This window comes from Pantherophis guttatus, chromosome 4, assembly GCF_059756535.1.
Source record: "Pantherophis guttatus breed Tessera chromosome 4, ASM5975653v1, whole genome shotgun sequence".
In the NCBI taxonomy this organism is placed as follows: domain Eukaryota; kingdom Metazoa; phylum Chordata; class Lepidosauria; order Squamata; family Colubridae; genus Pantherophis; species Pantherophis guttatus.
This window is the reverse complement of record NC_142066.1, coordinates 17,084,176-17,109,373: the sequence shown is the minus strand read 5'-3', so window position 1 is coordinate 17,109,373 and position 25,198 is coordinate 17,084,176. Positions and strand designations below refer to the sequence as shown.

Here is a 25,198-nt window from a genome sequence, read left to right as displayed (position 1 = left end):
TGCTATCAATATTATCAAAGATTGCTTCCAGGAATGTGGAATATTTTCCACATCCATTATTTTATTAAGTATTATATATTTAATATTTATATATTCATCTTTGGCACCAATAGTCTTTTAACATTTTTATAATATTCTACGCCTAGTCCATCTAACCCTGGTGTCTTACCTATTTTCAATGTATTAATAACTTCCAATATCTACTTTTCTTCTATTTGTGATTCCATTATTCCTTTATCGCATTCTTGAATTTTACAATTTAGATTCTTAATTTTTTTTTCATACTTCAGTGAGCTACTTGGTGATAAAACCAATCAGTTCATTTTAACGTTAAGCAACAGTAGATTTGAATTATTCCTTCTTATGTTTCCTTGAAAAATTATAAACAGCATTTTTCCAGAAACCTTTGTCATTACTTTTTGGAAATAAAGGTAATTTTTCATTGATAATTTTTCCATGGCTTTTACTAGTTTTTACTTCCTATTCCACCCAAATGATTGATTGATTGATTGATTGATTGATTGATTGATTGATTCTGGAATGTATATGGTTGCCTATCTCATATAATAAACCTCAGTAGCTTACCAAAATCTTTAGAAACACAAATCACCCCTGCCATCAGGTACCAGATAAATCAGGCTCCTGAGTCAACCGACATTCTAGCCTAATACTTTAGAGGAACAATAAGGTTTTCCAAACCTGCTACAAGGTTAAAATGGTAGGAAACTCACATACATGGAAAAGTATTGGAAAAGACTGGACAGTACAGACCAGATACAACTCTGAACTCCAAGAGGCAACATTTAGCACAAAACTCTGTAGCATGCCCATCTATCGGACTTATTGGGAAAGACAGATACCATTGAAGAAGGGTGATCTCACCTATAATTTGGCCCTATGACATTCAGGGATTTAATGGTGATAACCAGAAAATGGAATTGCAGAGACTAAGCAACTTGGAGCCATGTCCATTAAGTGCATGTCCACTGCAATGCAAACCAGTTACACTTTTGAAATGGTCTTCAAGGGCAGCACCATATGAAGGTCATTCTAGTAATCAAACTGAGATCTACTTAAGTCTACAGATGTCTGTAAAATTGGAATATACTGAAAATGAAATGATGAGATAATGTTTCTATGAATGGTTTCTTTTTCAGACTTGGATGACTGTTTCTCTTGTCCAGAGGATCAATATCCAAACAAGGATAAGGATACTTGCCTTCCAAAACGTATAATTTACTTAACTTATGAAGAACCTTTGGGGATTTCTTTGGCAGTTATTGCAGTCTCCTTTTCTGTCATCTCAGCTGTGGTGCTCAGGATATTCATTAAACATCAGGACACACCTATTGTGAAAGCCAATAATAGGAACCTCACTTATAGCCTTCTTGCTGCTCTCCTGCTCTCTTTCCTTTGCACTTTGCTCTTCATTGGGCAACCTGACCAAGTCAAATGTCTCTTGCGACAAACTGCTTTTGGCATCATCTTCTCTGTAGCCCTTTCTTGTATATTGGGGAAAACTATCATAGTGGTCCTTGCTTTCATGGCCACCAAGCCCGGTTCCAAAATGAGAAAATGGGTGGGAAAAGGGCTGGCTATCTCTATTGTCCTATCTTGCTCATTGACACAATTCTGCATTTGTGTGGTGTGGCTCACAATTTCTCCTCCATTCCCAGATTCTGACAGGCACTCCATGGCTGAAGAAATTATCCAGCAATGTAATGAAGGTTCAACCACTATGTTTTATACAGTCCTTGGCTTTTTGGGGTTCTTGACTGCTGTCAGTTTCACCGTGGCTTTCCTAGCTAGGAATTTGCCTGACAGCTTTAATGAAGCCAAATTTATCACTTTCAGCATGTTGGTCTTTTGCAGTGTTTGGGTGTCATTTGTTCCCACCTATTTGAGTACCAAGGGAAAATACATGGTGGCTGTGGAGATCTTTTCCATTTTGGCTTCAGCAGCTGGATTACTGGGCTGCATATTTTCCCCCAAATGCTATATCATTGTTCTAAGACCTAATCTGAATAAGAAGGAGCAACTAATGAAAAAATGAAAATGATTTTAACACCGTACCCTTTGAAGGAAATCTAATTAGTTGCTTTCAGCATATAGGTCCCACCCACCCCCAATTTGAAGTATGGCCTTTTTCCTTCTATCGCTACATCAATAGGACATAGAAAGCAATTCTTCTGAGAAGTTCACTTCACAATCTGAAAAAAAGTCCCCTAATCACTTTTTAATTGTTAGATAATTGTTGATTGTTAGATAATGATTCTCAGCCCTAATCAGAGTAGTAGGCAATAGCTTTTTTAACTGATGAACAGAGTTGGAAGGGATGTTGTAGGTCATCTAGTCAACTCCCTGCCGAAGCAGGAGACCCTACAACATTTCTGACCGATGGTAGTCTCTTCTTGAAAGCTTCCAGTGTTGAAGCTCTCACAACTTCTGAAGGCAAGCTGTTCCATTGGTTAATTGTTCTCACTGTCACAAAGTGTTTCCATATTTCCAGGTTCAATCTCTCCTTGTTCAGTTTCTATACATTGTTTCATGGACTTCTGGTGCCTTGGAAAATAAGTTGATCCCCTCCTGTCTGTGGCAACCACTCAAATATTGGAACACTGCTATCATGTCTCTCCTGGTCCTTCTCTTCACTAGACTAGTCATGCCCAGTTCCTGAAATCATTCATCGTATGTTTTAGCCTCCAATCCCCTAATCATCTTGGTTGCTCTTCTCTGCACTCTTTCTAGTGTCTCAAAAACTTTTTTATAGTGTGGTGACAAAAACTGGATGCAGTATTCTAGGTGTGGTCCTACTAAGACTTTATAGAATGATTTTACTACATCGCTTGATCTTGATTGTGATCCCTCTGTTAACGCAATTTAGAATTGCATTGGCTTTTTTGGCTGCCACCACACACTGTTGGCTCATATTTAATTGGTTGTCCACTAAGACCCCAAGATCCCTCTCATATTATTAAACCTGGTTTCACCCAGTCTATATGTCTACTTTTGGTTTTTCTTGCCTAAGTGTAAGACTTTACTTTTCTCTAAGTTGAATTTCATTTCAATCAAGAAGAAGATAATAAATAATAATAATAATAAATTTATTTACGGTCACAGACCAAAATGCAAGCATAGCTACAGAAAAACATAGGGAAAAGAACATCACGAACAGCCGGCCACCGGAAGCCCCGGCTGAGAGGGACCACAGCGCTCTCCTCTAATGGTTACGGCTCTTAGAAAAAATTTTGAGACCTGAGAGGTAGTGTATGAGGAGCCATCCCCTAGACAATACAAGGCCAAATCACTATCATTGGGCCCACAGAAATCTGTCTCTAAGAGAGACATCAAATTAGTCCTGGCTACGTTGTACATGGGGCAGTGTAAAAGGACATGCTCCACAGTCTCAACCTCCGCTCTACCACAGGGACATAGCCGCTCGCCCCTCGGAAGCCTCTTGAATCGTCCGTCCAGCAATGCTGAAGGCAAGACGTTAAAACGAGCAAGGGAGAAGACTCTTCTATACTTAGGGATGGTTAGAGTATAGAAATATGAGGCCATCCTCAGTCCAAAATTATTAAGTTGGCTGAAGACCAGAGGGGAGCAGGTTTTATTGGCTCTAGCTCTCAGATATTGTAAGTCTATGTCCACAAGCCGTTGGACTACCCTACATTGGGCATCTTTAAGGCCATAGTCTCCCATGGCATCCCCCGAAAAACCTAACAGGTGGAGTTTCTTCGTCAGATCCCTCTCCCATCGAGACGTATAGGGGTCAGCTAACACCAGGGAGAGGTAGCTGCCAGGGGCTGCCAAAAAGAGTGCCCGAAACCACCATTTAAAGGTGTTGATCCACGCCATGCATTCAACTGATCGAATGCCCAGTTCCAGATACATCGGAGCAAAGCCAACACAGGGAGGGAGACCCAAAAGTTTCCTTAAAAAAGCAGCCTGCGTTCTTTCAATACACTCCTTGAAGCCCTGTATCCATATCGGAATTCCATAAAGAGTTTGGGCCAAGGTTTTGGCTTTGTAAATACGCAGAGCAGAAGGAATAAATTGGCCACCTTGGGTATAGAAAAATCTTAAAATCTGCTGATGGCTACAAAAAGCTGAATTCAGCACCTGGGTTCGGTGTCTAGTCCAAGCACCAGTGTTCTGAAAATGTATACCTAAATACTTAAAATGGGAAACCTGCTTAACAGCATTACCCTTAATAGCCCAGTTGTGTAACTTCCGGGCACTAGAGAACACCAAGACTTTTGATTTGTCGTAGTTAATGGACAAGTGATTCTCAGCACAGTAGGACCCAAATGCAGAGAGAAGCCTTTTCAGGCCAAGCCTCGTCAGTGATAGGAGGACCGCGTCATCAGCATAAAGGAGAAGCGGGATCTTCGTTGTTGACAGCTTTGGGGCGTGAGACTCAATACATCCAATATAAGAGGCCAAATCAGATAAAAATAGGTTAAACAAAAGAGGAGCCAGGAGACAGCCCTGCCTTACTCCACTCTTTATCGGGATAGGGTTAGAGAGTTCTCCCTGCAAACTACACCTGACCTGACTAGAAGTCTGATTGTATAGGGATCTAATTAGGAACAACAGACGTCTGTCGATGGAGCTTTTGAACAATTTTGTCCACAACAATTCCCTTGGGATTGAATCAAATGCTGCCTTTAGATCGATAAAAGCAGTAAAAAGTTTACCACCTGGTATGGTGGCATATTTGTCAACCAGGTGCGCTAGGACAAAGCAGTGGTCCAATGTGGCACAGCCTGCTTTAAACCCAATCTGTTCAGCACCAATAATGTTGGACTCCTCGACCCAGGTGAGGAGTCTGCGTTGGAGATATTTAGCGTACAATTTCCCAATGATGGAGAGCAGACTTATAGGACGATAATCGGCTGGGTTGTTCCTATTTCCTCGTTTAAAAATAGGGACAATAATTGCTTGGTTCCAGGAGGTAGGAATCCTGCCAGAGGTATTGATATGGGTAAAGAGTGTTGCTAAAAGAGGAGACCACCACTTGGGATTAGATTTTAACAGATCAGGGGGTATAGCATCAGGGCCAGGAGCTTTGCCTGACTTAAGTTCAGAGATAAGCTCGTTGATCTCAGCATGAGTCACGGGGTGCCAGTCCGGAATTGCAGGGGGCAGTTGTTGTCCGAGTCCGGTCGTGACTATTGAAGCCTGGAAGATTGATCCAAAATGACTTTCCCAATCTCTGTTGGAAATGCAACAGAGAGGGAGTTCTTGATGACCAGGCAGCGAACAGGCGACCATTTGCCAAAATAGTCGGGTGTTCTTCTGCTGAATAGAGAGGAGAAGTAGGTCCCACTTCTCTTTTTCTTTAGCCCTCTTTTTCTTAACAATTAGTCCTTTATACTCCCGCTTCAGGCGGTAATAGTCCTCAGGTAGGCGTTTATCCCCTCGATTACGATAGAGCAGGTAAACCTGTCTGATCTTGTTCCTGAGCAGCACACATTCTTCATCGAACCAGGGATTGCTTCTTGGGCGATATGGGCCACTTGGCCTACGATCAGCTCCTAGTTCCCTTTGAATACTGTTAATTAATGATTCGAAGGTCAAGATTGCCGCTGAGTCACTGCATGTTAAGGCCTGATTGTATAGGCTAAGACACTCCGGTGATGATAAAAGAGAGTGGAACTTTCTTTCAGTCTTGGGAGACCATTTGATCCTCCTTGCATAAGAGGTCACATAAGGATCCAGTATTTGGGGGCCCTTAGGCAGATGTATATTTGTAAAGAGCCCAATGATTGTGACCAGGGGGTAGTGGTCGCTCTCCGTGAGGCAGTCCACAAAAAAAACATGGACTGCCTGTCTTAGTGGCTGGGAAACCATCACAAAATCAATAACACTACTCCCCCGTGAAGAGCTAAAAGTAAATTCACCCGCTAGATCGCCTGGGGTACTCCCGTTAAGGATTGTCATATTGTGTTGGGATGCTAAGAGGGCTAATTGAACGCCGGCAAAATTTGTTAGCTCATCCTTAGAATGCCTGGCTGAGATCTGGTGTCCTATGGCCTGGCAGATTTCTTGGGAGTAGAGTGCCTCAATTGGTGGGGGAATTTGGCCTCCCAATCGGGCATTAAAGTCACCCCCTATAAAGATGTACGGCACTGGAAATTTAGTTTCTGTATGGGTAATATAGCTCTCCAGTTCGCCCCATTGAGCCTTAGTGTCGGCTTGGCTCACCGTCGGGGGAAGGTAAACGTTGAACACTAGCATTTTACTGTGTCCTCTCTTAATTAGGAGCGCCATAGCTAAGGACCCACTGGGGGGGAGCTCCACTGTCTCCACTTTCAGGGAGGTAGAGACCAAACAAGCTAAACCACCCTTAGGTCTTCCCGACTTGAATTGTTTGGTAGCAGCCAAAGAAATGGCCGTAAACCCTGTAAGGGATATCTTATCGCATGCCCAGGTCTCCTGAAGCAGGACCACATCAAATGACTGAATATAGTTAATAAAATCGGTGGTGCCGCACCTTCTCCCCCAACCTGCTATATTCCATGAAAGGCATCTAAGTGTGCAAGGGGGGGATGCCGGGTTTGCTAGTCATTCTGTATAATTAATTTTTTCCAGAGAGCCCTTCAAATCCGAAAAAATATAGCCGTTATTCGATGGAAGTGTCACCCTTTTGGGAGATAAAGGCAAAGAAAAGTGGAAGGGAGGCGAGCCTTGTTCATGAGGCTGTAGGGCTCTACACGCAGTCCAGTTTATGCTTCTATCATTCATTGGTTGCTTACCTGGCAAGCATTCGGTGACATCAACAGACGGGGTTTGGAGTAGCCCTGGATCTTCAAGTTTACAAGTTGGACATTCTGGAGGGAGGGCCGAGGGAACTGCCTCTGATAAATTGATGTGGACTCCCTGGGGTCCAGGGGGATCCTTATCAGGTAGTGAAAGACTCCAGAGCTTGGATTTAACTGCAGACAGGCGCTTTATAATTTGGGCCCTTTCTGGTTGTGGAAGTGCGCGAAAGGAGTCGAAAAGCTGTATCTCCTCCAGATTCCAAAAATTGTCTTGAGATGGAATGGTTTCATAGATGGGTGGAATCCCAGAGGCACTAGCCTGAGGCTTATTCACTAAGGAACTTTGGAGGCCCTGGGCTGGTGTCGCTTCCTTTGGGGCCATTTCTTCCCAGCTGATCAGATCGTGACAAACTTCCTGATGAGATGGGCCTCGCTGAGGGGAGAAGATTTGACCAGCTGTAGGAGGAACAGACAAGGTACCATCTGAGAAGATGCCATCGGGAAGTATTGCAGTAATGGATCTGTGTTTGATAAATGGTCTAGTATTAGGGATGGCATTCAAAATTGGCACATTAGTATGTGCTGCTAAGGGTCTTTTTGGGGCTGTAAGTCTCCTGCTGGTCACAGATTGTCGGATTCTTAAGAGTGGCTTAATCGATATATCTTTGAAGACTCTGCTTGGCATGATGCCGAAAGATCTTAGCAGAGAACTTCTCCTGAAGAATAATTTCGGGGTGCTGGGGTTATCAAAATTAAGTAACACTCTGGAGCAGTATGCAGGGGAGGGTAAAAGTTCAATCTTCTTCAGATCATCAGCAGTCAACCCCAGTAGCTGTAGTATATGACCCCTTGCCAGCTGAATTGAGCCCCAGTAAGGCAAATTGCCGTTAATGGGATTAATATTAAGGGCCACCTGTCTTGGCTGTAAAACCAGGTGGCTTCTTGCACCCGGAGGTGTAGAGTTCAACCCACTGGCAGAGCCACCCCAACCGGTACTTTTGCTGGGGCCCGACAGGGAGGGCCCTGTCACTGAACCAGGCTGCCGAGCAGTCCGTCCAGGGCAGCCGGCGGTAATCGAGGAAACTAGACAATCTAAAGTACTTATTATTTTATCAAGCTGTGACTGTATACTCGCAGTTGTTTCTGCAACTAGAAAACATTGCTGGGCCAAGAGTTCTATAAGAGTAGGTTCATTTGAAGGTTGAGTGGGGGCCATAGTTTTTGAAGAGCCTTTGTTCTCAACTCGGGGGACGACATCCTCGACCAACGGAAGATCACGACGACCAGCAGCAGTCAGATGAAAGGGAGCTAGAGTTTCCAGGCAGGGAGGTCGAATTAAAGCAAAGTCCTCAATCTTAGATTGCTTCAAAGAAGGTTGGGGAGCCAAGTCAGTAAGGGATCTGGTCCTTTTCCTTGACTTCATTATATAATATGGTGAAAAATCTAGTTTCTGGGACGAGTCCAGGTCCAGAGGCAGAGGGATCAAGAGGAAACAAGCCCTGATGCAAATAACAACAAAACTCCTCACGAGTAAGGCAAGGATCCTACCCTCCCGGCAGAGCAAGGAGCAGGGAGTAGATAAAAATAATAAGATAAATGCAGTAACAAAATGATAGTTAAAAATAATTGTCAGATAGAAGAAGAAGTCAGATCAAAGCTTGGCAGTACTCGGCTTCCAAGCTAAAGCAATAAATCGTAGATAGCAGCAACAAAAGCGGCAGCAAAAACACTCCCAAAACTGAGGCCAGCTCAGGTAGTTAAAAGTTGTTAAAAATACAGCTACTATAGCCGGGGTATAGCTAAAGGTAAATTGAGAAATATAAAAATATAAATATAGAAATATTTAAAATTTAAAAATTAAAAATTTAAAAATTAAAACAGAAACCTTAAAACAGTTAGAAGATAAAATAAGTCAGTTTAAGCTTGGATAGGAGCCGTTGTAGTTGCCTGCAGCTCTGCCCAAGAAGAAGATATAATATGCATGAATGTAAAAATCAATGGATTTAAATCCTGCATCCCAAGAGCTTCACAACATCCCTATCAAAAGAAAGAAAATGCCTATTTTATATCACTCATAAAACTGAAAATCATCCCTGGTATGTGTGTGAAGGCAAAGGTTTGTCATCTTTTTGGGTGTTTTGAGATGCTGTTAATACAAAATTAGGGCTATTATGTGCCTTATTTGCCACTTAAAGCATCTTAATATTTCCCCTAATCCTTTTTTAAGGTGCAGGACAATCCAAATTAACATCCTTTTCCACAATTTTGCAAGTTTGAGATATTTTGATATAGCAGGTAAGGTGTTGGGTCAAAAACAGGGGGACAATGTGTTCTTGTCCTCCTTTAGTCATGAAAGCCTAAAAGAAATGTTGTTGTGGAACAGAGGAGATATGTTTGAAGAAGATGGCATTGGAGAACTGCTTCTCAGCTTCCCTGACTAATTAATCATATTCGTAATGACTACTGTCCAGTGGTGAGTTGCCCCCGGTTCGCACCGGTTCTATAGTACTGGTAGTAAAACTGGCAGAGGCTCCGCTCACCGACCCCGATGTCACCAAAACGCTTCTGCACATGCGCAGAAGCTGCTGCACATGCGCAGAAGAGCGGAGCACGCACACGCGTAGCCCCACTGCAAACCAATAGTAAAGATAAGTAGAACCCACCCTGCTACTGTCCCACCTTTGTCTTCTTATTTAATTATGTCATTGTTATTCCTGTGCCTTGGATGAGATCTAATTCTGCCCTACTTAGATTAATGCATAAGGGGAGCATTGATTATTTTGGGTTAAGCTTGAAGGTGAAGGCAATTATTGTAGACATCCAGTTCATTGTTTCATTCAGCTCGATGTATCTTTTTAAAAATGCATTTGAGATTTGGTGTGATCTGCAATGATATATTGTCCTGGAATCTATTAGGTTCATCTCAGCTGAGTGTGTTCCTGGATGGGTTCACAATATTGGGGCCAGAGAGGGAAGGAGGATCCTGTGGAATCCTACCATTATGGCTATCATTATTTAGTTTATGATGAGAACATGGCATTAGAGCAGTAAACATATACAGTCAAGCCACGTAATTAGATACAATATATATATGGGGTATCACAGTGGCTTCATAATTGGATATCCAATTCATCTATCCAGGCAATCAACTCTGTTGTTTCTTTGTGCAGGTCTTCTAGGAATTAGAAAATACACATTGTGGGTAATCTTACACAATATGTTTAATAGGTTGCATTAAAGTTTGCAATACCTTACATCTTCTAGTATCACTCCTATTCTGGTGAATAGATATCTATAGTGTTTACTGAATGAAGTTAATACCTTTTAACAATAGTTTTGAACTTCCCTCCTGTCAGTTAGAGATTATGATCCCATGTTCTAATGTTTTAATTAATATTGAGAATACTACCTTAAACAATCTTATTCATACTCCTTAATATATTTAACGGTTTCACTCATGTCCCCCTTTCCTTCTGTCCTCTATGCTGAACATATTCAGTTCCTTTAATATTTCTTCATATGTTTTGTCCCTCAAACTGTGCACCATTTTTCTTGCCTATTTCTTGACTCGCTCAATCTTATCAATATCTTTTTTTTTTAAAAGTGAGGTCTCCAGAACTGTACACAGTATTTCAAATGGGGTCTGAGTAAATGCCACCTTAGCTCAATGTTAAGTAGCCACAGGTAGATTAGTGCTTTCTAGTTGATACAATCTAGGGCTATTATTTGATAGTGACCAAATTCCAGGTGTCCAGAACGAACAATAAGCACTAATTTATATCTTTCTGTATATATAATTCTGAAACAGAAATATATTGACAATATCTAACTCTCACTGAAGGTTCATCACTCATAATTACCAGCACACTTTGGCTCTTGCATTTGCTGTAAAGGAGATCAATGAACATTCTGGGATTATACCGAATATTAGCCTTGGTTTCCATATTGCTACTGACTATCCTGTGGAAAGTACAACTTATCATTTATCAATGGAATTTCTATCTACAAAAGATGAATTTATACCCAACTACAAATGCAATGAGCAGACCAACACAGTAGTTGTCATTGGAGGACCCCAGAGTAACACCTGTCTCAACATGGCAATCTCTCTGTGCAACTACAAATTTCCCCAGGTGAGACAAAAAAATGGTTCAATATGAGTTGTTCACCAACTATTAATTATATTCAAAAGGTGAGTCACTGAAATGAGAATTTGAGCAAAACCATTACTAAGAACATCTTGAAAGGGCTGTCCCTTTTTGCCTGATGAGCAAAATTGCAGATGTCATATAAAACTAATTTTTAAGCACCCGATTTTTGTATCCCACTCAAACCCAGAGATTTGATTAAATATACATGCATGCATTGGTTTATTGTTATAGTTGTTGTTATTATTATTATTTACTTTATTCATTAAACATGAAACTCAGTCAACTGAACATTCAAAAATGCATCACAAATACCATTGACTGGTGCTAATGGTTGATACGGGTTGCTGCCAGCATCCTAGGTATCAACCAAGTACCTTCTTAAGCCATATGATGTTCCAAGTAGTACAGTTTTTTGCAGTTCCGCTGGTGTTATTGCAGGAAGCTGCAATTTGTTGATTTATCTTATAAAATTTTTGGACATGGTACCAAGTGCTCCGATAACAATGGGTATCACTGTTACATATTTCATCCATAGCCGTGTATTTTCAATGGCCAGGTCACGATATTTTATTATTTTTTCCAGTTCTTTTTCTTCGACTCTGGCATCTCCTGGTACTGGAGATAAATTGTACATGTACCAATAAATTGGACACTTCGGTTTTCAACAACTGTGATATCTGGCATGTTGTGTTCCAAGTGTCGATCAGTCTGTATTCGAAAGTCCCACAAGATCTTCACCTTCTCATTTTCTATAACTTTTTCCACTTATTTTTTACATAATGATCAGTGGATTAATTTAGCAACTCAGTAGTGTCTAGCTTTGTAATCAGTTTGTGTGATTTTGCTGCATTCACATATTAAATGTGAAACAGTTTCGACTTTGTTATTGCAAAGTCGGCAGTTTGGATTGTTATTATCTTTGTTTTCATGGCATTAGTTTGTAGTGCTTGTTCTTGAACAGTGAGTATTAAACCTTCCGTTTGTTTCTTGATGGTTCCCATCTTAAGCCATGCCTATGTAAAGTTGTCATCACATTTTCCTTCAATGTTTTTCAAGTGCTGTCCATGCAAAACTTTGGTTTTCCATCTATTTAATCTGTCATCCAGCTGTTTTTCCTTATATTCTGCTTTTGTTTCTGTTCTTTTTATAATCTTCTCTTGTTTTCACAGCCTGCAGCAATTTTCCTGTACTTTGGTTCACATAATCATTCAAACTTCGTTTTTCTTCTTCTACAGTTTAATGGATTTGCAATAGCCTTCTGCCTCCTATTTTTCTTGGCAGGTATAACCTGTCAATGTCACTTTGTGGATGTAAAGCATGGTACATATTGAAAAGTTTGCGTGTTTTCTGGTACAAGTTTTCCAGTTCAGCCAAAGTCCAGTTGATTATTCCAGCTGAATAGCGTATCACCGGAACTCCCCATGTATTAATGCCTCTAATTATGTTTCCAGCATTCAGCTTTGATTTTAATATTTTGAGGACCCTCCTGATGTATTCCTTTTGCGTTGACTCTTTGACTTTTCCATTCAAGATGTTATCTGCTTCCAATATGCCTAGGTATTTGTAATCATCCTTTGCTAATGCTTTTACTGTGTTTCCATTTCCCAGTTCTATTCCTTCTATTTATTTTTCATTTTTCCTTGCTGTATGGATAATACAGCATATTTTTCAAGTCCAAAGTTCATTTTGATGTCGCTGCTGAACAGTTGAACTGTGTTGAGTATTGATTTAAGTTCAGTGGGGCTTTTCGCATACATTTTTAAGTCATCCATGTATAGTAGATGGTTTATCTTGCCATGTTGGCTTGAGATTTGGTATCCCAGTTTTGTGTTTCGTAGGATTATTGTCAATGGAATTAATGTGCAAGGTAAGAAACCAAAGATAAAATTGAAAATAATACAGGATATACGAGAAAGAGGGGGGCTGAAAATGCCCAATTTAAAATTATATTATGAAGCAGCTGTCTTATCAGCAATTAGTGATTGGATTAATTTAACAAATGGAAGGATTCTGAACATTGAAGGGCATGAGTTGGTATACAGTTGGCATGCTTATTTAGTGTATGATAAAATGTGGATAGAGCATTTAAGAGCCATATATTGAGGAATGCTTTACTGCGTGTCTGGAAGAAATATCAATATAAGTTAAATGAAAAGATACCTATATGGACAGTACCCAGGCACACAATAGAGAATACGAGTATAGAAAGCAGACAGGATGTAATTACATATATAGATATTCTTAATATGGAGGGAGGTATACTAAAATTAAAACCTTTGAATGTGTTGAAAGAGGAGAAAATAATTCAAACTTGGTTTCAGTATGTACAACTACAAGCCAGATGGAGAAAAGATCAGAAAATTGGTATTATACAAAGTGGTGAAAATTTAATAAAACAAACTAGAGACCAAAGTTCAATGCATATAAAAAGATTGTATGATATATTGATAGAGATAGACTCGGAAACAGAGCTAGTTAAAGATTGTATGATAAAATGGGCTCAGAATTTTGAACAACCAATGATGATGGAAATATGGGAAAAAATATGGGTAAGAAATGTGAAATTTACAGAAGCGCAAAACTTAAGGGAGAACTTTTATAAAATGTTTTATAGATGGCATCTAGATCCAAAAAAACTATCTTGTATGTATCCGAATGTACAACCAAAATGTTGGAGATGTGATTGTGAGGATGCTACATACTTTCATATTTGGTGGACATGTAAAAAGGTTAAAGTGTGCTGGATAAAAATTTGGTGGATTTTACAAAATATTCTTAAAAAGAGGTTAAAATTTACACCACAGTTGTTTCTGCTGGGTATAGTTACGGATTGTACGGTTATAGAAACTAATTTGATTTTGAATTTAATAACTGCAGCAAGATTGTTGGTGGCACAATATTGGAAGAAGCAAGTTTTACCTACAATCCAAGAATGGACAATGAAAGTAACAAACCTAGCGGAGATGGCAAAAATTTCGGCATACTTGAAGGAACATTCAAATGAAAGATATTTAAGGGACTGGAGAAGATGGATAGATTATATCCAAAGTAAATACCGGAATAAGAAGTTGCAGATAGGTTATGAATAAATATGTAGATATTTGGTGTGTTTTTAGGTAATTAAGTTAGCAGGGTAATTAGGGAATTGAAGGAATAAGAGATGCTGAATGTTATAATTATTTAGATTAGGATGGATTATGATTGTTGAATGTTATACCCTGTAATTTGTTCTGGGAAGAGAGGGGGAGGTGGGCGGATGGAAGGGAAAGTGGTGGGGGGAGGGATGGTGTGGGTAAGGGAGGGGAGGGTGTGGGGGTGGTAGGGAAGGGGGGAATAAACATGTAAACCTTCTGTAAAACTTTTTAATAAAAAAAATGTACAAATATTTTTGCTGATTCCAAAGTTTTCCAGATAGGTGTTAATCCAGCTTTGGGATAATGAGTCTAATGCCTTCTTGTAATTAATCCATGCCATATTTAAATTTTTTCTTCGTTTTGCATTTTTTAGTACCATTTTGTCAATGAGCAGTTGATCTTTTGTTCCTCTTGATTTTTTATAATTTCCTTTTTGTTCTACTGGATACAAATTGTTTTCCGTCAGAGGATTGAATACTGAATTTGCCAGTATTCTTGTAAAAAGTTTGAATGTTGTTGGGCGATAGTTGCTTGGCTCTGTCTCCTTTTCTGGATCTTTCATTATCAAATATATTCAACCAGCTGTTAACCATTCTTCACTTGTTGCATTTTGAAGCATTTGATCAAATTGAGTGGCCATGCGATAATGGAGGCTGGTCAGGTGTTTTCGCCAATATCCATACAGTTCGTCCAGGCCAGGTGCACTCCAGTTCTTGACTTTCTTTGCTTGTTTTGCAACCATATCAGTTGTTATTGCAATATTTTCCATTTTGTTTCGTGTTGTTTGCTGTTGAATATCTTTGATCCAGGAGGCAATTTTGTTGTGTTCCACTGGGTTTTCCCATAGTTCTTTCCAAAAGTTCAAAGTTTTTTCTTTACATGGGTGAACATTAGTTTGGACTCGGTTTTCGTCAAGGGACTGGTAGAAGAGGTGTTGGTTTTTTCTGAACTGGACATTTTCATGATATTGTTTAATTCGTTCTTCGTATCTTTCAATGTTCTTTGCTGTTGCTATTACAAGTTGTTTTAGTTCTTCCATGATTTCAGTTATTGTTTTTTCCTCCAGGTTGTATTTATTGTGTAAACTATTTTTCAGCTTTTTGTTATTTAGTTTTCCTTCTTTCAAGTAGTTCAGATTGGTGTCATCCCCTGGTAGTTTTTTAATTTTATTTTCAAGTCGAATTTTCCACATTGGTGTTCCAGTGTTGTTGTTGTTGTTGTTGTTGTTGTTGTTGTTGTTGTTGTTGTTGTTGTTGTGGTTTGGCATTTTATAACCCAGTTCTGCAGTTATAATGGCGGCTGTGCTATACATTAGTTGGTTGGTTTCATATGGTGTGCTGGATAGGATGGATGTTAAAATGCTGTTCACGGCTGTTAGTAGATCTTTCACTCGTTTGCTATGCACTTCGCAAATGGTAGGTAGTCTTTTTCTTTCTGTGTTTTCTTTGATGTGGTTTTCAATCTTTTCTTTCAGCATTTTTGCTAGATCACTTAGCTCTACACTTTCAAGCTGTTGCACAGGAGGATTTTCATCCTGTATGTTGGTTATTATTATTATTATTATTATTATTATTATTATTATTATTATTATTATTATTATTAAGATCTTTCATTCCTATGTTCTTCTGACTTTCTCCATTTAGATCACACATGGATCAGCTCCTTTGGTAAATACTGAAACAGCAATGTTTGTCAAATGGATGTTCCCAGAAGAAACCCATCAATTTAAAGCAATACTTCACTTATTGTTGCATTTTGGATGGACCTGGGTTGGGTTAGTTTCTAAGTATGAAGAAGATAGGGACAGGGTCATTCAAAAGAGACTTCCCACGTTTTCAGAGAGAGGAATCTGCTTTGACTTTATAGAATGTCTTCCCCAGATGATATATGGTAATGCAGCTGCTGAGTGGATAGAAAATACAGGTAAAAAATTCAAAGTGATCATGGAAAGTACAGTCATTGCAGTTGTCTTAAGTGCTGAAATTTCAGGCTTGGTGCCTTTGAGACTAATGATCTATTTTTTCAATTATGATAATATTCCAAAGGAGAGAATGGCGAAAGTTTGGATCATGTCAGCCCAGATGGAATTCACATCCATTCTAATGCAAAGACCATTGCCCATTGATTTTCTCCATGGTGCACTTTCTTTTGCAATTCTTTCGCAATTTGTTGGAGATCTTCTTCTCAACTTCCCTGAGAATAATGTAGTCTTATTCATGATGACCACTGTCTCAGCATTGCTGGCTTCTTTAATTAAGAATTATTCTTAATTATTATTCTTGAGCTTTAGATGACATCTAATACTTTCCTACTGAGATTAGTATATTGATAATTTTGGCTTTAGTCTGATGGTGAAGGCAATAATTGTAGACATCCTATTCATTGTTGCTTTCATCTGGGTGCATTTTATCCATGCATTGTTGTTATCATAGTTAGCCACTCAGTCATGTCTGACCTTCGGCTACTCTACGCATCAGCACTGCTCAATAAATAAATGAACAAGAATAAAGTTTTTGATTCATTTGTTCAACTGGGTTCCCTTTATCTATTTTTAGGAAAACATACTACACTTTATTCATTGATTTAGGCAGATGAGTGATGTAGAGCTAGGGAATACACAGGGCCTCATCAATGTGCCACTGGAATGGTCATAGCTGGTGTGCCATGTAGGGTACCACAGATGTTCTGCTGATTGCTGCAGGAACTTGAGATCCAGAGAGAGCAGAAGGAACATTCTGAAAATGTCCATCTGTTAGTTGGGGAAGCATAACTCCACCATGACAGGGTAGACTCACATTCCAAAGCTCCATTTCCAACTGAATCTATCTTCTACATTCCAGGATGATGTCCTTCTAGGACTTGAATAAATATTAAAGTATTCAAGGGAGATTCTACGTATGTATGTAAGAATGTAAGTATGTATGTATGTATGTATGTATGTATGTATGTATGTATGTATGTATATTTCATTCTTCTTCACTTCCCATCTCCCTCAGAGAGCCGTTTTGGGTGGTATACAATTTAATCAATTAAATTAAGCTTTAAAAACAGAATAACTTAAGTTATTTTTAAAACAAAGTATTCAATATTTTTTTTAAAAAAGTAATATGTATGAAGCAAAATTGCTGGGCCAGACAACCTCAACGGGTGTGTTTCTATTATTTTTTCCCCTCTAGAGGTGTTTTCATTTGTATTCCTCTGGGCATATGAACTCTTACTCCCTTATTTTTTTTACTTCACGCCTTACTTCCAAAGGTTCATAACCATGCAGCAAGGACTATTGCAATACAATAAACATGCTTCCTTCTGATATTTTTCAAAGTACCACTGCAAAGAATAATACTGATTACTGATTAAGGATAGTTATTGCTCCTTCTTCTCCAAATCTTAAGGGAATTTCAGCAGGCACTGTAAAAATGATCACCCCAGATTAAGACATTGCATCCTATTGATATTGGCATAGAAATACAGACGTGCACATAGGTAGGATTAGTATTTTATCTGTGACACTTCATTTTTTTAACTTTAAATAAAATTCATTGTCTTAAGTTTAGATAATATTAATGAATGGTCAGCTACTCAGTTGAATGGTAACATAGGACTTACTGTTTGAGGTCTACAATGACTACATGCTATAGTCAGTTGGTTATATTCAGAACATTACTTTTACTTTTTTCCCCAAATATGATGAGCATTTCTCCTCCTTACACCTGCAAACTTAGTAGTCCTCTGCCAATTGTTCATAAATACTATCAATCTGGAGATTTAATCATTGCTGCTATTATTTATCAGGTTCTCTTTCTTTCAAATGAGATCACTTTTCATAGTCTTCCTAAGTATGATGTCCTTGATCAGTACATGTAAGTATCTGACGACTTCTCCTCCTCCTCATACTGCATTTCTTCTTGGTCTCATTGACACCTAAATGTATTTTCTTTCACATTTATGCTTTAAAGTATTGGTTGCTAGTCAGGGGATATGACCAGTTCCAGTGACCATATTTAGTCATTTTTAATTTCAGAGCTGTCCTAATACTGATCATGAAATTGAGATGAATATTATTAATTTTAATCATAAAGTAAATGAATTTCATTCTCCTCAAGAAACGTCTCTCCTTCAACAAAGCACCTTGTTGAAAGTAAAGGAAAGTTTGACTAACCTACATATTGCAGAAGCCCTCCAGTGAATCTTGAGGTGTTTTTTTTTTATTTTATTTCATCCAGATATAAAACAGGAAACCCTGTAGTGCATAATTTAGGTTATAATAGGTTTAGGGTATAAAATGGAGCTGGCTTTCTCCCCTTAGAAAATACAGATACAATATACTGTAGATAATACTGAATGAATTTTTTTCTTCTCAAGAAACTGACTAATCTAAATATTGCAGATATCCTCTGGTTAACCGTGAGCTTATTTGTCTTTCATTTCATAAAGATATAAAAAAGAAAACCTATAGCGCATATTTTAGGCTATTATACATTTAGGTGTGAGTTGTCTTCCTTCTCTCTGAAAATATAGATAAGATATAGATAATACTGAAATCAGATAGAAACATAGAAAACAGATGTGTTTCATGTTTAAACTCAGTAAACTGGTGTGTGATCCACTACCTCCTCTGGAAGTTGTTTCCAAGGTTCTGTTACTCTTTCTGTGATGTTAATACTTTTTAACAATGGTTTTGAACTTCCCTCCTGTCAGTTAGAAATTATGTCCACATGTCCTTATGTTTTAATTAATATTGAGAATACTATCTTCTAGAACCTTATTCATACTCTTTAATATATTTAAAGATTTCAATCATGTCCCTCTTTCCTTCTGTCCTCTGGGCTGAACATATTCAGTTCCTCTAATAGTTCATTATATGTTTTGTCCCTCAAACCATTCACCATTTTTCTTGCCTATTTCTTGACTCTCTCAATCTTATCAATATCTTTTTTCAAAAGTGAGGTCTCCAGAACTGTACTTTCAAATGGGGTCTGAGTAAATGCCACCTTAGCTCAATGTTAAGTAGCTACATCAAGATTAGCTGTCTAGTTGATACAATCTAGGGATATTATTTGATAGTGACAAAATTCCAGCTATCCAGAACAAACAATAAGCACCAATTTATATCTTCATGAATACATATGTAAAAAACAGCTGTCCAACTTTGAAACAGAAATATATTGCCATAGTTTATTTCTTTCTCTGAAGGTTTGTCACGCATAATTACCAGCATACTTTGGCTCTTGCATTTGCTGTAAAGGAGATCAATGAATATTCTGGGATTTTACCCAATGTTAGCCTTGGTTTATATATTGGTACTGACTACAATATGGAAAGTACAACTTATCATTTAGCAATGGAATTTCTATCTACAAAAGACAAATTTATACCCAACTACAAATGCAATGACCAGACCAACACAGTAGTTGTCATTGGAGGACCCCAGAGTAACACCTGTCTCAACATGGCAATCTCTCTGTGCAACTACAAATTTCCCCAGGTGAGACAAAAAAGGGATCAATATGAAAAATTCACCACCTATTTATTATATTCAAAAAGTGGGTCACTGAAATGAAAATTTGAACAAAACCAAGAGTAAGAATATCTTGAAAGGGCTGTCCCTTTTTGTTTGATGAGCAAAATTGCAGACGTCATGTAAAACTAATTTTTATGCACACTATTTTTCTATCCCACTCAAACCCAGATATTGGATTAAATAAATAGACATGCATTGGTTATTATTATTGTTGTTGTTGTGGTGGTGGAAGAGACCCTTTATTCCTATATTCTTCTCACTTTCTCGATTTAGATCACATATGGATCAGCTCCATTGATGAATACTGAAACAGCAACATTTGTCAAATGGATGTTCCTGGATGACAACCACCAATTTAATGGAATACTTCACTTATTGTTGCATTTTGGATGGACCTGGGTTGGGTTAGTTTCTCTGTATGAGGAAGATAGAGACACATTTATTCAAAAGAGACTTTCCATGTTTTCAGAGAGAGGAATCTGCTTTGACTTTATAGAATGTCTTCCCCAGATAATATATGGTAATGCAGCTGCTGAATATATAGAAAATGCAGGTAAAATATTCAAAGTGATCATGGAGAGTACAGTCATTGCAGTTATCTTAAGTGCTGAAATTGTAGGCTTGGTGCCTTTGAGAGTAATGATCTATTTTTTCAATTATGATAACATTCCAAAGGAGAGAACGGCCAAAGTTTGGATCATGACAGCCCAGATGGAATTCACATCCATTCTAATGCAAAGACCATTGCCCATTGATTTTCTCCATGGTGCACTTTCTTTTGCAATTCACTCAAAGGAGCTGACCGGATTCCAACAATTTATGCAGAAGAGAAACCCAAACTTAGAAAAAGATGATGGGTTTATTAGGGATTTCTGGAAAGATGCATTTGAATGCTCCTTCTCCAGTGATATTACCGATGAGAATGCTGAAAGGATCTGCACTGGAGAAGAGAAGCTGGAGAGTCTTCCTAATTCTGTCTTTGACACCACCGTGAATGGACAAAGTTACAGCGTCTATAATGCTGTCTATGCTGTGGCACATGCTCTGAAGGCCATGTGTTCCGCCAAACTCAAAGGGAGACAAAAAATGAATGAGAGGAGATGGAAGCTCTTCCTCCAATCACCCTGGCAAGTAATGTTGGCTAATACAAAATTTGGGGAAATCACCAAGTACCAGAATAGGAGACTGGTTTTGTGTTTTGTGTTGTTTTGTTGCGTTCTGTTGTTTTAACAGTTAGAATTCTTTATAGATAGTTTTGAAAGCTATATAGAAGTAGTTGATATTTTCATATGAAAAAAGTAAAAAAAAAGGAATATAAATCTAAGGCTAAGATAAAGACACAAAAATATGTAACATATGAACTTCATTTTATGTCTTAAATGGTATGTAGAGGATCTTATTTAATCCATTATATTTAACAATTTTATATGTAGAAAATGAAAACTGCTTTACTACTGAATAGCATTATTATTCCTCACCAACTTAATTTTTGAGTAACTAAGATTCAAAGGTGTCAAAGGTATGGATTCAAAAGGTAACTATACTTAGTGTTACTTCCAGTGAATAACAAAACTGTCAATGAATTGCATGAAGAATAGTTCCAGTTTTTTTCTTTTTCCTCAAAAGTAACACCCAGAATTACCCCCTGATGGAAGTAAAAGCCATCTTGTCCTAGAATAGTCTACCTCAGAGAATTCTACCTTGCCTACACTAAGTCTCTTTTTATGACCCTGTAATCCCTTAATTCAGGGTAGAGATGGGGCAACTGAATGGACCTGACTGTTTACTGGCCGGTTGCCCTTCCTGACACCACCCAGAGTTCATAGCAGATATTTTCTCTTTGTACCCTCATGGAGAAACAGTTTTCACTGCTTAGTACTGAACTCTTAATCTTCTAAAAGGGATGCAAGGGTTTTCACCACTAGACAACCATGCCACTCTCTCTCTCTTTTTTAAAAAATAATAATATAGATAAAAAAGACCAATATGTTCAAAATCCATATATACAGTGTGTTGCCTGGTTACAGTTCTTTGGAGTAGTATTCGTCATAGTCATAATAATAGTATCCTCTAATGGTAACTTGATAATTAACAGTGCTTTTCCCTCATAACATTAACTAATCAAAATTAATCAAAATTAATAATTTGCAGTAAACAACCCTAGTAGTGAGATTAATCTTTTTCTTGTCATCCTCAAGATTCTAACTCCTGTTTCTCTTATTTAACCATCGATAGAACAGATCCCATACCTCAAAATATTCAGTGTCTTCCTTTTCTTTAATTTGAAATATTAGTTTATTCATTTCTGCACATTCTAAAATTTTCGTTATTATCTTTACTTCTGTGGGGATCTCCTCGCCCTTCCAATGTTGTGCAAACACAATTCTGGCTCCTTTAAACATGCAACTCTCTATCTTGCCTATTATATGGCAGAACACTGAATTCCCCATTTCTGAAATGCTCAATCAAAGCAAAGTAATTTCCTAGATCTGTCCCTTTCTGGATTTTCTGTTGGAATTCTCATCTGACAGTTTTTCAAATGTATTTGATAAAACTATATTTTTTTTACCAGTTTGAAATAATTTGACCAAGGCAAAATGGAAGAGCTTACTTTTCTTTAAACCTAGGCCAAATTGGAAGAAAAAAATTGAAATGTTCCCATCCCCTTCAAAGATGCCTGATAACATTCCTGGTTTTTTCCTCTTTTTTGTCATCTTCCTTTAGCTCCACCTTTTTTTGCAACAAGTCTCCTTTAACAACAGTGCTGGAGAACAGATTTCCTTTGGTCCCAATGGGGAATTAGAAACTGGACTTGATATTTTAAATTGGGTCACATTTCCAAATAAGTCCTTTCTGAAAATCCAAATTGGAAAGATTGACCACCTGGCTCTCTCAGAAAATCTCCTCACCATTTCTGACAAGGAAGCTGTTTGGCCTCTCATGTTTAACCAGGTATGTCTCATTTTTCCCTTTTCCTGAAATTATTAGCCACAGATTGATGGACTAAATCAAGGGTGTCAAACTGGCAGCCCGCAGGCCAGCTGTGTCACATGCAGGCCACGCTCACCCCAGCTCCATGAAGGGGGAAAATGTCACTATATGTCATGTGACAGCAATGGAATGCCGCAAGTTTGATACCTGTGGAATAAATGATTACACAATAACAATCACAGCAACATTTGGAGTAAGGAAGCATTGAGCAGTCCATATGTTATTCATTGAAGTTACAATGACACTGACAAAAGATATGTATGACCACTGTTCATACTTACAACCATAGCAGCATCCTCATGGTCATGTGATCAAAATTCAGATGACTCATACTTATGACAGCTACAGTGTCCAGCGTCGTGTGATCACTTTTTGCTAGTCACTGGGGAAGTCAGATTCATTTAACTACTGTGTTACTAACTGAACACAGAGCCACAGTGGTGCAGTTGTTAGAGTGCAGTACTGCAGGCTACTTCTGCTGATCACTGGATGCCAGCAGTTTGGCAGATCGAATGTCACCAGGCTCAAGATTGACTCAGCCTTCCATCCTTCTGAGGTTGGTAAAAGGAGGACCCAGATTGGGGGCAATAGGCTGACTTTGTAAACTGCTTAGAGAGGGCTGTAAAACACTGTGATATAAGTCTAAATGCTATTGCTATTGCTATTAACAACTGCAGTGATTCACTTAACAACTCTGGTGAGAAAGGTCATAAAATGGGCAAAACTCACTTAACAACTGTCTCACTTAGCAGCAGAAATTTTGGGCGCAAATTGGGATCAACTTACATGTATTATTATTTATTATTAAACTTATATGCTGCCCATCTCACCTAGGAATGGGTACCTAGAGGTGACACTAGGTGGCTTGTAATTGTAAAACATTAAAACAATAAATATTGACATTGAAATTGATTTAAGATTGACAAGATGAGAAGGAAGGGAGGAGATAGGATCTTAGCTTAGTCCTTCAACCACCCTCAGAATGATATAACCACTTTGTAGCTCCAAACCAGTTGGCAGGATGTGGTCTTCCAGCCCTTTGCAATGCCCGAAGGAGTAAGTGGGTAATTCTTTAGAGGTGTATGTACTTTAAGATAAATAAAATTTATTAAAACAGAATGATTTTTTTTAAAAAAAAATACAAATTTCATGATTTCAACACTTTAGAATTAACTTTTTAATAACCTCCTCTGAAATAGGGGATGGTTGATCACATTCTTTAATTAAAGAAAACATACCATCTACATACTGTATTTTTCAGACCATAAGACGCACTTTCCCTCCCCCCCAAAAGTGGGTGAAAATTTAGGTGCATCTTATAGACTGAATACAGGCATTTTTTCCCTCCAGAACCCTCTGTGCGTTGTGTTTTCGCCCTCCCTGGCCCTCATTACACTCTGCAGGCCAAAAACGGGTGCGTTTTAGGTGAAAACAGGCTGTGCGGAACATATTCCACATTTTTCCAATGAAGAGTTTGCATATGTGTAATTGATGGAAAAAACAATCCACCAAGATTACATTCTTTCTGTGAATTTTGGTTTATTTTCTGAGCAGGCATTACCTCTTTCCATCTGTAACAAGAAGTGTCCTCTTGGCCACAGCAAGATAAAAGTGGAAGGGAAATTATCCTGTTGCTATAACTGTAAAATATGTCCAGATGGGGAGATAGCTAATCAATTGGGTAAGCAAAGAATTATTTATTATTTATTTTATTTATTAGATTTTTTTATTAGAACATATAATTATATTATATGTTTCAATGATATAATAAATATAAATGGGGGTTATTTTTAATAAATAAATATCTTTAATAAATAGTATGATGATTGAAAATATTGAGCGTAGCAACTTATTGAAACAGTGCATCCCCCCTGAGACTCCCCCCCTTATATTTCTTATATTTCTTCTTCTATAACAACTAAAAGATATACAATATATGCCAATTGTGCCCTTATCCCCTCCAAAACAACATATATTCTTGAATAGGTTTATTCCCTTTGCCTTCCAACAACACTGTTTTTATAAAATCGCCTCATATTTCATTATAATTGTTTACATGAATCATCCCTTTTTAAAATTTAATTTCTGTTGTTAATTTATCATTTGTTGCCATACTCCAAATTTCATTATACCACTTATTTTCTTTGAATATCCCAATTTTGTCCCCAATATTTAGCCATCACTAATCTAGCTACCATTATCAACTTTATCCCACCACATATGTTTATATGTTCCAACCTCTTTCTCTCACATCCAACAAATTTTTGTATATTTAATATCTATTTGATTTAATTTACCTGGTGTTAGATACCACCTCCATATCACTTTATATTCATTTTCCTTAACTCTAACTGACATATTCTTATATATCCTTCTGTTCCAAATATTTTTCCAATCATTATCATTTATTTCTCCTAAATCTGATTCCCAAATTAATTTTAAATCTTTTGCCTGACCTAATTCAGGTAATGTTCTATATTTTCCCAGTTCTTCCTTTACCTATATATTCTTCATTCACCTGACATTCTTTTATAATCATTTCAAATTTTTTTTTTTTATTGCAAAAGTTTTACAATTACATTTTCACCCCTTTTTTTTTTCACCCCCCCACCTCCCTCCCCAAACTTCCCGTCC

The 25,198-nt window shown here is 38.0% G+C and overlaps 1 protein-coding gene and 1 pseudogene across 1 annotated transcript; both read left to right on the top strand.

Moving 5' to 3' along the window:
• The first annotated feature begins 1,129 nt into the window (after positions 1 to 1,129).
• Positions 1,130 to 2,053, top strand: LOC148113795 (vomeronasal type-2 receptor 26-like; annotated as a pseudogene).
• Positions 2,054 to 15,344: 13,291 nt separating this feature from the next.
• Positions 15,345 to 24,052, top strand: LOC148113794 (vomeronasal type-2 receptor 1-like). The gene is made up of 5 exons (XM_087893392.1): positions 15,345 to 15,467; positions 19,298 to 19,537; positions 19,847 to 20,704; positions 22,298 to 22,525; positions 23,990 to 24,052. Exons 1-5 carry the CDS (start codon positions 15,345 to 15,347, stop codon positions 24,050 to 24,052), a joined length of 1,512 nt encoding a protein of 503 aa, XP_087749518.1.
• Positions 24,053 to 25,198: the final 1,146 nt, after the last annotated feature.